This window comes from Silurus meridionalis, chromosome 8 (genome assembly GCF_014805685.1).
Source record: "Silurus meridionalis isolate SWU-2019-XX chromosome 8, ASM1480568v1, whole genome shotgun sequence".
Classification (NCBI taxonomy): Eukaryota; Metazoa; Chordata; class Actinopteri; order Siluriformes; family Siluridae; genus Silurus; species Silurus meridionalis.
Window position 1 is genome coordinate 13,557,014 of NC_060891.1, and position 12,346 is coordinate 13,569,359.

At 41.0% G+C, this 12,346-nt stretch overlaps 2 protein-coding genes across 2 annotated transcripts; one reads left to right on the forward strand and one right to left on the reverse strand.

Moving 5' to 3' along the window:
- The first annotated feature begins 1,925 nt into the window (after window positions 1–1,925).
- On the forward strand, window positions 1,926–6,585 carry egr2a (early growth response 2a). Its single transcript, XM_046856355.1, has 2 exons — window positions 1,926–2,805; window positions 3,064–6,585. Exons 1-2 carry the CDS (start codon window positions 2,661–2,663, stop codon window positions 4,083–4,085), a joined length of 1,167 nt encoding a protein of 388 aa, XP_046712311.1. The 5' UTR covers window positions 1,926–2,660; the 3' UTR covers window positions 4,086–6,585.
- adob (2-aminoethanethiol (cysteamine) dioxygenase b) lies at window positions 6,150–8,356 on the reverse strand. Its single transcript, XM_046856356.1, has one exon. The coding sequence runs from the start codon at window positions 8,088–8,090 to the stop codon at window positions 7,320–7,322; it is 771 nt and encodes a 256-aa protein (XP_046712312.1). The 5' UTR covers window positions 8,091–8,356; the 3' UTR covers window positions 6,150–7,319.
- Window positions 8,357–12,346: the final 3,990 nt, after the last annotated feature.

The following is a 12,346-nucleotide window of genomic DNA, read 5'->3' on the forward strand; positions in this document are numbered from 1 at the left end:
ATCCCAATTATTTATATTCCTTGTAATTTAGTACGCTTTAGCTTTTATATACACTATTAACTTGTGCCTATTCTCTTCTGATAGATTTAAATAGAAATCTAAAAGTGAAGCTGGCAATGCAGGCACAATAGGAATACATTTTTGTGCCTGTGGGTGTGAAACAAAGGACAAGGACATGGAGTGGGATTGAAGCTCTGCCCCCAACAATGTTGAGGCAGGCAAGCCTGAATCCGAACTCTCTCACTATTTCAAATAAAAAGCATAAAACTGGGTGTGAAAGCCTTAAACACATTCCCATGTAGTGCACTATTTGCCATATGGAGTTCGTCCATTACAGAAATAGCCAGTGAGTTCCACAAAACACCAAAATCCATAGTATGTGTGTCATTTGGCCTGTACACTGAAATGCATGTGAATTCCTCAGGCAGCCTACAATCATTTTATTAAGTAAGACAGCAGAGAAGACTGATTTTCTTTAAAAGTCATTACAACCCAATGTATGTGGATATTATAAGAGCTCATGGGATGATTTTTAGATTAGCCATTTATCGGGACTGCAGCATCTCAGATGACAGGAGGGGAATTGATGTAGTGTGTATTTAAGTGTGGAGAGACAAACTCTCATTAGTGAACTGTCATCACACACAGTGTGTCTGAACCGTCACATTGATCTGTGAGTGGCATGGCTCTTTAATTACAAGTTTCCTAAACTTGATATAATTCCAGCTGCTCTGCTGTACACCGACGTACACACAAACAAGACAATTAAGAAATCATATTTCTCTTAAAAAAATGGACAGAGTACAGTCCAGAGAGATAGATAACTCAGACATAGACTAGTTGTGAAACTGGTTGCGTCACTCTGGGTTGTGTGAAGCGTCGGTGAAGACATGTGCATGCATGTGTGTGTGGGCGCGCAAGAAGCTAGGAGCTCGCACGAGCTCGGCAGGGAGGAGGGAGTGGAGCGGCAAGCTGTAGGAGGGCAAATCTATTCAGCGAGGAGAGCCTCAGCTTTGGCTGAGAATCCACAGAGAAGGGGCTGTTCTCTTGTGTGGGTGGCTACAAAATTAGGCCTCAATCACAAGTACAGCAACTGCTCGATTGCTCACGCCGCCAAAGATGAAAATAGATCACGGTGGCAGAAAAACAAAGAATGACGACAAGGGGTTTGATGCTGTGTCAGAGATACTGTATGTAAAGTGTCTTCCTGCCATCTCAAAGAGGCAGGGAGAAGTCATTTTGCATTATGGAATTGTTGCATGGTGGTACAGTTGCTCTCAAATCTATATAGAGCTCACTAAGGGTTTCCAAATTCGCCTGTGTCATCTTTGCCATTACTTCATATCCGCATCATAGAAACACTTATTGAACTGGATTGCAGAAGAAAAAATCTGAAATAATAGTGGTTTATAGTTGGTCTTCAAAATGTGTTATTTTATAAGTTTAAGTTGGTGGAATGGGTGGGGAAGGGGTGTTCAGGGGGGGTCGTGATCATGAATTTTGCAGCTATTGCTTGTCTGTATGTTTACAGTAAAAGTTCACAATCTTAATAGTCCAAGACTTGAAAATGAGCTTAAAGAGGTGCAAATTAGGTACCTGACAAATGAATTTTTTGTTGTTGTTGTTGTTGGTGTTGTTGTTGTTGTTGTTATATAAACAGCAGAACACACTTAATAATATAAAATAATATGAAAATGTATGGAGCATCTGTCTTTTCATTACAGTTGTAATCCTTAACTGTATCCGTTCAAATGTGTTGTTGTTGTTGTTGTTGTTGTTGTTGTTGTTGTTACACTGAATCGTGAATTTTTGAGTTTGAAACGAACATAAAAAAAATTATAAACCACAACAGACTTTAAAGAAATAGATCGTTCATCTGTATTTTCTCCTCAGTGATGTCCTTAATTAAAAACAATATATTTCCGTTTTACTCCAATCCTACTTTCCGTCATTCAGTCAACATGATTCCATGATTCTATTGTGGTTATGATGTTAGAATGGGTTTTATCACAACGAGTAGGTTTCCGACCCGAAATTTCCGGATGTTCCATTTTTGGCCAAAAGGGGCGTGTCTCTGGCCGCCGGATGAGATCCATCTATGGGAGTGACCTGACCGGAATTCCTGATTTCGGAGTAGGAAAGTTATCTGCTCGTTTCTCCTCAACCTGCAGAGAACCTGCGCAAAACCCAAACAGCCAAAGTGAGGAGGCAAACCTCCCACTCACAAACACACTAACCGATGCGACCTGAAATGTGCACAACTATAAAAACCTGAAGCTAAAGAACGACTGATGTGCATTGATCCCCAGTCGTGTCCCAGCGCGTGCCTCCTATTAGTCGCCCAACCTTCTTTTATCTCATGTCCTTTTATGGTCAATGACGTAGCACACATTGAAAGCGTCCTTTAAAAATGCCTACGAACTCACGAGCCTCGGTTACAGCGTCGGGCAACTGAGGGGTGCGAATTATTAATGAGATCAGCGAGCAGTTCATCATATTGAAGACAACATAATAAATCGAGACATCAGTTTTGGTTGTTTCTATGTCCTAAATTATAATGCCTGGGTAACCCCTGGAGTGGGTTTTTTTTTTTTGTTTGTTTGTTTGTTTTTTTATAAAGGCAGTGGGTTTTTAATTGAGCAACTTTGCAGTGTGTTAAAATGACAGCTAACAGTGTGGATAAAGTCGCTGAAACGCTGACTGATCTGATCCGCTCCATTGCACCGGATGCGTGTCCTATGGATGAGATCGCAGACATACCGAGCGGCTTTCCGCATGTAAACGTAGGAAGCGAGGCATCAGCAGGTAAGCGCGCAGATAGATCTGATCCAAGCGCTCTGCTTCTCTCTAGATTACGAGTTGACCTGTGCGAAAGTTACATTGAATTGCACGTTTTTTTTATGATGAGAGGATGTGCCTAAATAGTCTCATGACAGAGAAAACAAGGGGCTAGACTTGTAATACAACTTCTTATAATGCAACTTGAATAAACCACAACATATACAGGAAGGTATAACTTGGAAACTAACATACAATATCTGATGTATTTCTTGTCGGATATAGGTGGTCTTGGCACGGACAGTTTCTCCAAAGTAAAGCGCTTTGGTGACTTTATAGACCCGAACAGCACTAAGAGTCCTCCTGTCTCCTACACGGGTAAAATCTCCATCGGCGCTCAGAGCGCACACGGCAGCTGGAACCCGGACAGCTTGATCAACTTTGTCTGCACTGAAGTCCAAAACGCGACACCTGCTCTCGCATCCCCTTTCCCTACCTCCTCTCCAGGACCTACTGACCTTTCAGTCACGCCACCTTGTGCCAAAGCCCACGAGAAGGATATGGAGCACATGTACACATCGGCTCCAGCTTACACTTGTAGTGCGGATGCCTACCAGGACCCCTCCACTTACCTGTCCACCAGCACATGCCCGTTAACCTACCCGTCAGCTTCTTACACATCCCCAAAGTCCACTATAGACGGTGCGCTTTTTTCCATCATACCTGAATACGGAGGATTTTACCAGAGCCCCAGCCAGCGAGACACGCCCGTGTTCCAGGACCGAAAACCCTTTTCCTGCTCTCTGGACTCCGTTAGAGTTCCTCCTCCTCCCCTCACTCCACTGAGCATGATACGAAATTTTACTCTCTCGTGTCCCGTGGATGGACTGAGGCCACCCACGGAGTCTAACCCTCAGAGTGTCCCGTTGCGACCCATACTGCGACCGAGGAAGTACCCGACCCGGCCGTGCAAGACCCCGGTCCATGAGCGGCCGTACCCGTGTCCAGCTGAGGGCTGCGACCGCCGGTTCTCGCGCTCCGACGAGCTCACGCGCCACGTGCGCATCCACACCGGCCACAAGCCGTTTCAGTGCCGCATCTGCATGCGCAGCTTCAGCCGCAGCGACCATCTGACCACGCACATCCGCACGCACACGGGCGAAAAACCATTCTCATGCGACTTCTGCGGCCGGAAGTTCGCCCGAAGCGACGAGCGAAGGAGGCACGCGAAAATCCACCAGAGACAGAGAGAGAAAAGGGCGAGCGCTCCTCCTGCCCCGACATCAGCAGCTCAGGGGGGCATGTGAGAGAAATTAACCAGAGACAACCTGGACAACCCTGCTGACCACGTGACCTGGAAATGGCGATGGATAGAGGAAGTTGACCCACTTTTAGCCCCAGACATCATATTGTTTTAATACATCCCAAATACTACCTTACTTAACCAGGACATGCAGAGTTCTTCAGTGGCATGTGCTCAAAAATAATGGCATCCACACCTTACCTCCCTTTATTGGAGTAACCCTGTTCCGCATATTATCATGTCATACTCAAAGTAAAATCTGATTTAATATGATTATCAATATTTTACAATAATAACTTGAGGCTGGTGTGGTACAGCATGTACAAAATGCTTACTCCATGAAAAAAACGCTGATCTCACCAATCAGGACCACTGCAAAAAGGAACCTCAATGTTAGCAAGTGATGCTTAAAAATGTTACCCTCAGAGACTGAAATTGCACAGGGCCTAGAAATTTGGAATGGAAATAAACAAAATATAAGTTGAATAATTATATTACATTTATATTTTACTCCCACATGTAACAAATATAAATGTGGTTAGCATCACAGTCTCTCTCTCTCAGCTTACTTCCAGGTAGGAAAACTGTTGACTCCCACTGTGGTCTCCTTGCTCTCTCATTATGGAATATATTGTGAGTAAATAACTATTGAATTGCCTTTTTTCAGTAGAGATTATTAAATCTTTTCCATAAAGTTAAATTGAGGTAAGAGGCTGAACTTAAATAATAACAATAATAATAATGTTTTCTTGGCAGATACAGTTTGGTGTGGGTTTTTTTAACCTATATCCATTTTAGCTAACTACTTATCTAAAACTTTTATACACTAGGTTATGGTTGCTTGAGGGAAAAAATGCAGAGATTGTTTTCAACATCTTTTTGTTCAAGCCGTTTTGATCATTTCGTTGTTGTAATTTGCCTAAAACACCTTCAACATATTTATATTGAAATGGAGCACTCTTGCTAAAAAAAAAACAAAAAAAACAAGAAAGTCCCACCTTCTGCATGTGCCTGGTAAGAAGTGGTATATAAACAATATGAATTTGTGCAGTACTATGGGATATCTGACCTGGCCTGTGTGTACAAATCCAAGGCAGCTTTATATGAGTCTTATGTATGACACTGTTTATGTTTTCCACGTGATCAGGAACAAATCGCTGCTGTTGCAAGTACGTTATTTCGTATGCTTTGTTTCCTTGAAGTCTACTGTTTTAATGTTTATAACTGATGATTTCTTTTGTGTAACATTCACAGATCACTTTATACAATCAACTGCTGCTTTTCGTAACTGGTGAAGTAACACTCACTTTACTACCTTACTGTGATTTCTTTTTTTTTTTTTTTTGTGCTGAGTTTTGTGAAACTGGGCGATTGCTGAGAACTTTGTTTGTTCCTAGTGTGCCCTCCTAATATTGTTTTGTACACAAACGAAGTGTGTCCAAATCATACTTGGAGGTGTGGATCTGTAAATAATTAAATTAATACAATGGAGATTTGCTGTACATGTGTTGTAAATGGGCAAGGTTTGGGCATTACACAGGCCCACCACTAGAGGGTATCCTTTCACATCTTTGGGTAAGACAAACGTGCAAGGTGTGGGTGAATCCAAGATCCCATTTTTTTACCTTTACATTTCATATTTGGATTTTCTCCTGATCCGAGTTTAACCACATGTATTTACACAGACAAATGCATTTCTGTCAGATTGAATTCTGCCTTCATGAATTAATATGCAGCTCAGAGCATTACATTAAAACACTAACTTACACTGTTCTTCAATTTTATTTAGTTTTGTTTCAAGGTCATGTAGGCCTCTTTCATAGCTTTTCAGATTTTACTAGTTCTAATCATCATGAGCATTCATGGAACAAGTGCATCAAATTAATGTACACAGGTAAAAACATGGCCACCTATTTCAATGATCAGATATAAATATTTAGAATGCATCTTGGGTGAATTAACACTTTCATGTGTATAATTTCTACCTGGATGTTATCCTGTACTAAGACACACGAGAAGATGTGTGTGAGAGAGAAAGATTTTTTTTTCTAGAATAAGCCAGGCGTACTTTAATGAAACGAGATATTTATTGTTTAAAATTGCCCCAAATTGTTGATTCCTCAACACAACACTACAATGAATCATTTACAAAACAGTTCAAGCTTCAGTCATGCAATTAACTGTGTAAGTGCCTAAAAAAACTCATTGCGTTATGTCAGGTATTCTTTAGCAGTGGTTCTGAAATCCACTTGCTTCACACAGTTGTCCTTTACCTTTAGGTCATTACCCAAAAGTTGAAACAAGTACCAGGATGTTGTGCTCTCTCTGTGTGTGTGTGTGTGTGTGTGTGTGTGTGTGTGTGTACAAATAAATCTGGCTGTAAGTGTTTGTGTCACTGTTTACTGTCAGGTTACCAAAAACAGATGAACAAGTTGTAAGCAGTCTATTATGTTTGTAAGTGGGAAATACAAGATGCCTTTCGAAATAAAAAAGCATGGTCAAAAGTTTTGTATATGAGCTTTGGATTGAGAACATCCTAAATGACCCACTTTATGTCTGTTTGCATTCAACTTTTAAGCTGTGACCCAACAGATGAGAATCACTGCAGCAGAGTCTCATTTGATTTGGGCACAAAGTTCAGAATGAAACTGAAATGAAAGTTTATCTGCTAATCTGGGATCTTAACATACTAGCTATCTAATTACTCCTGTAACTTCAGTAGCTTTGCATGGACAAAACATCAGGCCAGTGTGTATGACATGCTGAAATGTACATTACCAAACAGGAAATCAGGGTCCAGTTAATTAAAACCAGACAAAACAAGCCATTGGTGTGGAACTATATAGAAATGTTTGTTAATTTAATACAGATTATATTGTAATGCCTGTTTGACCACAAACTCCATATACAAGAATTGCAAAAAAAACAGGCCTAGTCCTATTATTTGTTGAACATGTATATATTAAAATAAAAGACTATAATGAAGGAAATTTGCTTTGAAATAGCTAACATTTATACACGTTATCATTCAGACAAACAAAAGGCAGCCTTAGCCAGGCATGCCAGATCACAAGTGTAATAGTGAGACACAGCAACAGGGCCATGAGAGGTCAGAAAATGTGATTGTTCGCAGTTCACAGTCCAGCTTGTTTTTCGGGACAATACAGTGCCATGACAAACAGAAGTCAGGCTTTTAAAGACCTGCCAAGTTTTTCCTTCATTTTCAATGGTGATTCCTTCACAGAGTGACCTTTGGGCCAGGGTATTGCTCAGCACCACACCAGAACTCACTGGGTTGAGGGATTTCCATGAGCCATAGCTCGCTCTGCTCCTGGTCCCCCGCTTTTCTGTCTGCACCCTCGGGGACCTGCTGCAAAACTTTATAATAGTGGCAGTCTCTGCCGTCGTCTGGGTCGTACGGTGGTGCCAAAATATCAAGGAAGGCGGTGGGTCCGTCGACGGCCTCGATCTGGTGCAGATTGTCCCTGTGGGGGGATAATACACACGGGGGACTCTCCTCTGTGTACTCGCCGAGGGAGCGCTGCACGGACGGCCGCATGGCGCTGTTCTGGAACGGGAGAAGCGGCGGGTTGTACTGCCTCCCGCTGGCGCTGTCGGCCGAGAAGTCCAATCTGTCATAACAACTAACCCTGACCTTGCCGTAGAGCACTTTGAGCATGCCGTACATGTTCGGGTGGTCGTGAAGCGGGATGCAGGAGCCGTGCTTTAACAGAAACACCCCCATGCTGAACGAGTCCGTCTCGCAGATGTGCATGTAGGTAACAGGCGGACCGAGGAGCTGCGATGGTGTTGGTGGCGGACAGCTGCTCTCCACACACCGGGGGACGATCTTAAGATCCACCGCCCTGACCTCCGCCAGCAGGTTCCTCAGTTTGCTCTGATTTTCCACAAACGTCTTGCTTTCCTCACTCACCGGGTTGCGGAAGGTCGCCAGCGCCTGTCGGGCAAGTCTCTGAATCAAGGAGCTCATGTTGTCCTGAGGCATCATACAGCGGAAGATAAATCCACTTGTCCTGGACGCTAGTTAGCAACACTGATCAGAGCCCGAGCCTCGTAGCAACATTCAAATAGAGGCGCAAAAAAATCTCCAAAGCGAATCGACTCACTTCCAGAAGCGATTAAACACAAAATCAACAATTTACCAAAAACACGTTACATGTAGTCACGTACAACAGTTAAGCCGCACCATTCATCATCACAGCAATATCCCCATATACAGAGATCTGATCTACACGTCCGCAGTGACGACATGGCCTCTTGGAGCGCTTTGAATTATGGATAATGTAGTCCTACAACGTCGGAAGCGTCCACAATTCCAGTTGTTCTGAACCTAAAACATCCGTATCATTATGGGTTTAATCTTCCAGCCTTAGACATATATCCAGAGTAACAAATATTTCGTTTATTCCGAAAACCTGAGCGACAATTCGGAAGGAAATATTTCTGCGGCACACTACAATACCCACAGTATCGTCTTGTTTTTGGACAAGCACACATGGCCCACACTTCTCACGCACAGGGCACAGGCCACAGACCCCCAGGGTAATAAAGTCTCCACGGAAACACCATCAATGGTATAACCAGGGCTGTGCAGAGACCCTTAACAGGGGCAGGTTAGTATAAAAATAGATTTCCAATAAAGGATGGTGCAATACATACAACATGACGACATGTGTAATACACCATTACAGAAAATATCACCATGAAATTATCACACGTGTAGCCTCGGTGAAAGGAACTTTTTCCTTCTTCTTTTTTCAGTTTCTCCCATTAGGGTTAGGGTCTCCATACCCCCTGTCCTCTACATCTGCCTCTTTCAACCCAACTACCTGCATGTCTTCCCTCACCACATCCATAAACCTCCTCCTTGGTCTTCCTCTTTTCCTCCTTCCTGGTGGCTTCATCCTCAGCATTCTCCAACCGATATACCCCATGTCCCTCCTCTGCACATTTCCAAACCATCTCAATCTCGCCTCCCTCACCTTGTCTCCAAAACGTCCTACATGCGCTGTCCCTCTAATAAACTCATTTCTAATCCTGTCCATCCTCGTCACTCCCAACGAAAACCTCAACATCTTCAGCTCTGCTACCTCCAGCTCCACCTCCTGTCTTTTATTTAATGCCACTGTCTCTAAACTATACAACATCGCAGGTCTCAGCACAGTCCTATAAACTTTCCCTTTTACTCTTGCAGATACTCTTCTATCACAAATCAGTCCTGTCACTGTGAAATTAGCACACTGGTTCAGCCATGCAGGCCCAAGCCATGATATTCCTTTCAACATGTTTTATACGCTTTGCTTGTTGGTCTTCCCATTACTTTATCTTTACTTAAGTTAATCTTGGTTCTATATCTTTGTAGCTCATCTTTCTATTACTTGTCTATTACTTCTATGTAAATTCCTATCTGGGCTTCATATTGTAATTGTTGATGAGTGGTTTCCATTTTGTGAAATAACTTTCTTTGACTTCTTCAGATGGTGCAATGTGATCCTTCAAATCTGCCCTTTACAGTTCTCACAATGTTTTTGTCATAAACCTTTGCTGTTCTCCTTTGTCAAACTAATCAATGTCTTTCATTTTCCAGGTCTCTTGCAATGTTTCTGATTGATTTTCTCTCTCTCCATAATTTTTTCTTTCATAGAAAGCTCTCTGGTCTTAATGTTAGTTGATCCCTAACAACAAATGCAGTTTCCACAGGTGAAACAGAGCTCGAACCAAGAGTATACATTCAGAAGTAATACTTTTTGAAACGCATCTATTTAACACATCAAGGTGTGAATTTCAGCAAAGTAAAAGCTGAAATTACGATCTTTCGTCTCCAAACTCAAACATAACTGTATATAGTGTATAGCAAAACAGCTGAATTGGCCTTGCTGTTGCAATACCTTTGGATGGGACTGGTATTACTAATCTATACACAGAAATTCAGATGTGCAATAAGCAAAAACAGATATCACTTTTTATTTTCCATCAACAAAAATTGTGTAATTGACATTCAGGCATGAATCACTTCAGCCTGGGATTGTTAAGCCAAATATATTTATAACAAGAGAGACGTGGACATTTTAGTCATCTTAGTTTATATTTATTCTTGTATACTTCATTCCAGACCACTTTTATTTATTAACACACTGCAACCATAAAAAGGCAAAACGAGTGAATAGAAAGCAAGGGATATTTCCAAATCCTATAATGGCATAATAAAGTTACACATTTTTTGGTACTTTTTCTCGCTTTCACTCTTCCACTTTTTGCATGGTAACTCTTCTCTCCCTCTCTATTGAGTGAAATTATAATCTAATTGATCAACGGTTTCATGGATAAATAAAAAAAAAAATCAAGGTCTTTAAATAAGAATGTGGGCTGTTAGGGCTCTGTATATATTTTTATCACTGAAGCAGAATTAAAAAGGTATTTTTAATTCGGGGAGCTAAATATGTATTAAATGTCATTTGTAAAACATGTAAGAAAACATCTAAAAAATGTAAATGTGAGAGGCCATGGTCCTGGTATGCATAATGTGATGTATGACGTTAGCTTGGCCCTTAAAGGCTTCTCCCTGAGCTCAGCTCTAGCCCCCAGATAGAACAAAGAATCAGAGCGCAACACTCCAAAGGCCTCCATACACATTCTCTGATCATCAAGGGTCCTGGAAACACACACAAAGTGAATGGGTCTGAACCCTTTACTGAGTCTTTTCTCAGTAAAGCCAGGCAACGCTAATTACAGTTTCTAATAGAGCCGTATTCCAGCCTTTTTCTTGTTAATTATGAGTTTGGGTCTTCTAGACTTTTGTTAATATGTATTCCATCTTTAAGATCGATATTGTTTCTGGCTCAACATTGAGCAAACTGAACAGATTTTTCTAAGAACATGGGTATTTTATCCATTTTTGTTCACATAGGCCTGTCTGCAGTTAAGTGTTTTTTAAATCAGAGAATGAAGCTCTTAATAAAGCAAGTCTAATGAGACGTGTCTGTTTTCTAACAGGGCCTTGATTGTAGGTGTCATTGTATTTCAGTAAATGACCTACTTGCTTTTAAAAATCTATGATGAAATCTATGAACTTTGATGCATAGTTTCTTCCTGGTTGCTATGGCTTGGATAATTATACTGTATCTGATGAAAGGAACTTGATAATCAGTTATTATCAATGATCTTAAGTGGGATCTTTAGTGGAAATATGCAAGCACTCACTTTGGTTTAAATTTGTTTGATACAAAAAAAAGACTAGTACTCCTCCTTCACTTGTGCAATTTATTTCTTTATTTTGTTTTGAATGCCATGCATTGCAGTCTGCACTGCTTTCAGAGTACAAGTTAAGAACATATATGCAGTAATAGCACGCTGATAATGTTATATGGCAAAACTATGAAAATAATTTTTTATTATTAATCACAGAAGTTCAAAATGTAGGAAACAGGTACAGAATGTAAATTTGTATTTTGGCAACCATGCAGTATCATTGTGCACACTTGAATATTGGTCACAATTTGAACTTCCTTTTCACATGACTTTCTTCCTACTCGCTGGTTAAAAATAACCACGATCATCATCGTTCTCAAAATCATAGCATCATCTGATAACCTGACTCAAATAGGATATAGGTTGTGATATATTTAGGTGCATGTACTCCACACTGGTTAATGCAGTACATTAACTTACCAATCACTAGGTACACATGCATGTAGCCCATCTATAATTTTTTACATTTTCTCCTTGTCTGTCAGTATTCAATTGTCACCACCAGTGACTAAATATTTTTCTCAACACTGACATGTGAGTTTTCAGATTTGGTCCAAGCTGAGGCAGAGATTCTAGTTTATAAACATTGTGTACACAAACTGGAACTTTATTAGACACTAATGCACAGTTTAAAGACAATGGCTAATCTTTTATTATGCACAATCTGTGCTAATCAGTGCTATTAATTTCCTAATCAGTGTCAATTTTGGATTTTTTGTTATGCTAAATATGAGTGGCTGGCTGCAGTGCTGGTACAGCTGACACTCCTTACAGCACCTCACACACACACACACACACACACACACACACACACACACACACACACACACACACACACACCAGGTTCAATGATTCGCTGTGAGAATATTTCACCACTCAAATAATATCTGGTTAGTAGTGTTCATATGGTGGTCCTTTCCACTAGATGCAGGCTCGTAAAAATGTGGTGCATTAATTGTATACCTGTTACTTGACCTATATAAATAATGTATCCTG